Here is a 5508-nt window from a genome sequence, read left to right as displayed (position 1 = left end):
AAGAGGTCGGATCTTTTGCTTAATTATTTCATCAATTATGAATGGTCATATCAGTTTGTAGCATCCATAGCGGCACTCATGCTTTTAAAAAAAAAAAAAAAAAACTACCAAAAACTTACGTGACAGCTTATATTTTATCAAAATGAATGTCAGGTTGACTAATATGTACCAGTAAACATTTTAATAGCTGATGTGGTAAGAACATATTTGCGATTGTGTTTGAGAAATATAGATTTTCAGTTAAAAAGAGGTTTTTTGCAAAAGCTTCATTTTTAAGCTTTTACCAAATATATTTTGGCTGTTTTTTGGCCTTTTGAACCATTAAAAGTGTTTTCAATTGTTTTTACCAAACGTATACTTCTTCAAACCGACTTTTTGAGTATTAAACACACTTTTAAACTTCTTAAACACACACCCAAACAGGCTCTAAGTGTCACATGAATTGTTATGTCATTTTGTAAACATGGTAAGTATCAACAATGGTGACAAATTTAAGTGATGCCTTTCTTATATTTTTTATTTAAAAATTATTATTCTCACCTTTCGAGATGCAAATAACTAATTAAGTATTTATATTCTTTTTTTCCTAATATCTCATTCAATTGATAACAGGGCTAATACACTTAATCTTTGACATTATCAATCTTATGCAGGATTTTATTAATTTTAATTAAAAAAAAAAATTGTACTACTTGTGAATAAAATTCATTAAGCAATACATGCATTTGAAAAAGAATCAAATCCTATATAATATAGTACATCAATTGGAGTAATAGTTTCTTCTCTTTGTAAAACTTCTTTTAAAATTTTTAGTTCAAAAAATAAATCTAAACCATTAATATTATAATAAATATCATGTTTCAAAAACTTTCAAGATTAAGAGATTTTTTTCCCCTGCAAACTGTCATCGTCTAATAATTTTAATTTCTTATATATATTTTCATATATCTAAAATTTTTCAACCTACTATGAATTGAAAAAATAACTTGATATACTATATATAAGAAACAGTTAATTCTAAAAAACATTTTCGTCAAACTATTTATTTCTATGAATTATACATTTTATTTTTTATGAAAAAGTTTTTATCTTCCCTGATTTCTTTTGAGCATTTAATTTCCAACCTAATCAATATTATAAGTGGAAAATGGTCATGACTCATGTGGGTTTGTGTTGAATCATAGGCATTGAATTTTCCATATATGACATTTCAAGTTTCCATATTTCTCTCTCTTTTCCCCCAAAGTATTTAATATTTAGCCATTGAATGCTTTCAATGTAATCAGTTTTTAACTATAATTGAAGCACTCTTAATTAAAGAGTATTTATTAAATTTTGTTTTTACCATAATTGAGGTCTTAAATAAGTTTTAATGGGAGGGACCTTAATTATACTATTAATATTTGGGTGCCTTGGGCAACTAGTGTCACGTGAACTACCACATCCTTTGTAACGTCATTTTGCTAGAACTTCCTGGTTTGATCATTCTCTTTGGAAAAGCTTTTTGTTTTCTAGCCACCCAAAAAAAAAAAAAAAAAAAGGTAAAAACATTAATAAATAACTTTAAATACAAAACATTTACAAAAGAAAAATGATAAAATTCATTTTTTTTCAACCATTTTCATATCGAGAATCGATAAATTCATCATTAAATTTATGTGAAACTCATATAAATTTACAAATCTAATAGTTGATTTACTGAATTTGTAAAAATAAATGATTAAAAGATGATCGTGTAATATGCCTCTTTTACAAAACGCTCGAAATTACTTTCACCTTTATATCAAATCAATTTTATTTTGTTTCATTTTTTAAATATCTAAAAAGTGCTATCAATCTACACAACTTTGGTAGGTTGTCTCTTTTGGGTGAGTAACGTAGATGATAATGTATGGACAAAAGGAAGCTAATCAAAGTCACTTTCAATATCTTAAAAAAAAAAAAAAAATGTCACTTCCAATAAAATAAAACCTTGCCTTATTTTGAGCTCTTCCAACTTGTTCAACCATCTTACCATCACATACGTTGAGTCAAACCAATATTGAGCTGGTTCTATGAATTTATGACGAGCAAGTTTTGTAACATAGGCCTTCCCTTGGTCAAACCCACTCAAACCAATCAATCTTGGTAGATTTTTTATTTATTTTTTAACAATCACAAACTCTACACTCTTCCCAAAAGGCAACCGGACTTGATCAAATCCCCATTTTGACCTCATTCATGTACTAAACCCGCTATACCATACAAATACAATTGAAATGATCAACCAATGAAAATTAATATTTAATTTTTCTTTAACTAATTTTTAATTTAATGAATAATTTTTACTTTTATATTATCAAACTGTATGAGAGTAATATAATAATTTACTAAATATCGTTACTCATTTCGTTTACCGCTCTACGTTTTAAAATAAAGAAAAATATTATTTAGTAAATTATTATACGACTATTATACGCCTAAATGAAGTCGATATTAAATAGCTAATTTTGAAAATATATCTACATTACTCTAAAATAAAATATTCAAGTTACTGGCTGAGGAGGTCACCCGGTAAACATTCACTGGTTTCCCAACCTACTTCCCCCACATAAATACGTACGTATCCACAAATCCACAATCGCTCGCACTTGCGACTTGCCCATCCCTCCCATTTTCTCAAGAGTCCGTACAAATCCAAATCCGCTTTGAGTGTTCTTTTATTTTTTTCCATTTTTGTTGATGTTTGAAATCTGAAAGCCCAATTTGGAGCTGTGCTTCGTTAAGTTAGTCGCAAGGCGACGAGCAAAAGCGCGTGATTTGCTGGAGCCGGGAGGTGATAAAATATGTCGTCGTCGTCGTCAGTACCAGAGCTGACACTCGCAGATTTATTACTGTGATTCTCTCTCTCTCTGTATAAATGGTTTTTTGGGTCTCGCTCTCTATTGCTTCTGAGAAAAGAAGGCTGGGAATTTTTGGCACTTTGAGCTCTCTGTTCTGTTCTTCCTGATCTTTCTTTCCGTGTTGGGATTGCCATTAAGTTCTCTGCAGCTGCTGGATCTCAGACCCTGGGCTGATTCCCAAGCTTCGTCACTGTAAGTATATATAAAAATTACGAAATCCAATACTTAGGGCTACCACTGGGTCTGTTTGCTTGCCGAGAAAACGCGGGAATTTTTAGAAAGAAAATGCGTTACCCCATTTTCTGCCTTTCGGTTATAATTTCTTAACGACTCTAATAATTTTTCATGAAAGAATAAATTCTCACATTTTCTCTCACTCACTCACTCATTTACTCGCTCACACACTTTCCCGAATTCTCACCCAGAATTTGTTTTCCCAGTTGGCAGGTTCTCTTTCCAATTACCCGTAGAATCTCTCGCATTAGATTGGAGAAGGAAAGGAAAGGAAAAGCAAGAAATGGGCAAAACGGCGACGAGCAGAGACTGGAGCCAGATCTACGCGATCTACGGCGTGGAGCAGTGGCAGACCCTGGTGTTCCTCCTCCTCCACGCCCTCCTCTTTGGCGTCCTCTCCGTGCTCTACCTCCTCTACTTCGACCCCATCCGCGCCTTCTTCGAGTCTATCCTCTCCGTCACCATCTCCCTCCCCGGCGGCGCCGCCCGATTCGCCGCCGGATTCACAGGCTCCGTCACCGCCCTCTCCGCCGTATGCCTCTTATTCGCCGCCGCCAACTTCTTCTACTCCGCCGTGCCCCTCCACCACGCCATGGCCCTCCGCATGCTCTCCTTCGTCGACGACTGGTCGACGGTGAAGCACGCCCTCGACCTCGGCTGCGGCCGGGGAATCCTCCTCAACGCGGTCGCGACCCAGCTCAAGAAGGAGGGTAGCTCCGGCCGGGTCGTGGGTCTGGACCGCTCCAAGGCCACCACGCTCCGGACCCTCCGTACGGCGAAGCTGGAGGGGGTCGGAGAGTACGTGACGTGCAGAGAAGGCGACGTGAGGAGGCTGCCCTTCGCAGACAACAGCTTCGACGTGGTGGTCTCCGGGGTGTTCCTCCACACGGTGGGGAAAGAGCACGGCCGGAACCGTACAGTGGAGGCCGCGGCGGAGAGGATGAGGGTGGTGGGCGAGGTTGTGAGGGTGTTGAAGCCCGGTGGGGTGGGCGTGGTGTGGGACCTGATGCACGTTCCAGAGTACGCGCGGAGGCTACAAGACCTGAAGATGGAAGAAATCAAGGTGTCAGAGCGGGTCACCGCGTTCATGGTCAGCAGCCACATCGTCTCGTTCCGCAAGCCCCGTCAGCACGTCGTCGGCCCCGCCGAGGTCAGGCTCGACTGGAGGTGTTGACACGTCACTCCTTTTTTTTTTACTTTGACATCTATTAACTAAAAATTTTACTATGCTACTGCTTTGTAGTACAACATGTTCTGCTTAATTTGAAAAAAAAAAAAAAGCAGAAAGAAAGTAGAACCCAAAGAAAAAGAAAAGAAAAGAAAAGATTGGGTCAAAATGAATGTAATTGTCTGGGAAGGCGAAGCTGACCTGGATGCTTTGTTGGAAAATACACTATAGTATAGCTCTAAATCTAATTAATGTAGTTTTTTTTTTTTTTAATATATGGTTATCAATTGGGAATAATTGAGGCCTGATTTTGTTTCAGAATCTGAATTTTGTAAAAAATAATGAATAATGGTTGAATGGTAAGTTTCCTGAATTGTTGGGTGCAAATATATAATGGGTATTGTTTGATTTTGGTGTTGGTTCCCCACCATGTGGTCTTGCTCCCTGGGAAAGGAGAAAGGGAAGAGTTGATCGATGAGTAGTTTTGAAAAAGATGGCGACTGATATGCAAGTATGTGGAGGTGGTGAGCTGATGGAGCCGTTGTAGGGCTGGGCTGTCGTCAAATCCTTGTCCTGCTTCTCTGATGATTAAGCATGCTGACTATGTTACGTGGGAATTAAATTTAAGGCCACAGGATTTTAATCGTCTTTATATTTAAATGAAAAAAATTAAGTATAATTAGTAACGTTAAATTAAGTGTAATTAGTAACGGTACTTTAATTAATTATAGTGGTAGATTATGGGAAGCACTCGTGTCTAAAAATGCTGAATCTAATGCTATATTGTAGGGTCTAGTGTAATTAACAAGTTTATTATTCCCATAACGAGGTCCAGCCCTCATGACTTCTCTTTAGTCCCGAAGCTTATTAATTGCACCATGTGCGTAAGCATCTTAACCTTTTTTCTCTTCTATAGTTCTATGTCCACGGAAAATATCTTCTCAATTTCAAATTTTCTCCATTTCTTTAGGTTATTGCATAAGAAATATTGCATTTAAAAGGATAGTGTTGTTCAAAAATAATAAAAAATTATATAATAATAATAATAATAATAATAATAATAATAATAATTACATCAATATTATTTACTGTTATAAAAAATTTAGAAAAGCTTATCTTCACATTATTTGGAAAATAAATTGAGAATAAAGGCCATTTTATTATTAATTTAAGACTCAAGATATTTTGAGCCGCTTTAATCTGAAACAAAACAGGCACAATCCC

At 36.2% G+C, this 5508-nt stretch overlaps 1 protein-coding gene across 1 annotated transcript; it reads left to right on the top strand.

Annotated features, from left to right (window-relative positions):
* Positions 1-2627: 2627 nt before the first annotated feature.
* Positions 2628-4526, top strand: LOC132175267 (uncharacterized). Its single transcript, XM_059587147.1, has 2 exons — positions 2628-3074; positions 3323-4526. Exon 2 carries the CDS (start codon positions 3400-3402, stop codon positions 4288-4290), a length of 891 nt encoding a protein of 296 aa, XP_059443130.1. The 5' UTR covers positions 2628-3074; positions 3323-3399; the 3' UTR covers positions 4291-4526.
* Positions 4527-5508: the final 982 nt, after the last annotated feature.

This window comes from Corylus avellana, chromosome ca3 (genome assembly GCF_901000735.1).
Source record: "Corylus avellana chromosome ca3, CavTom2PMs-1.0".
Taxonomy (NCBI): Eukaryota; Viridiplantae; Streptophyta; class Magnoliopsida; order Fagales; family Betulaceae; genus Corylus; species Corylus avellana.
The sequence above is the reverse complement of the archived record's forward strand: the minus strand, read 5'-3'. Positions and strand labels throughout refer to the sequence as shown.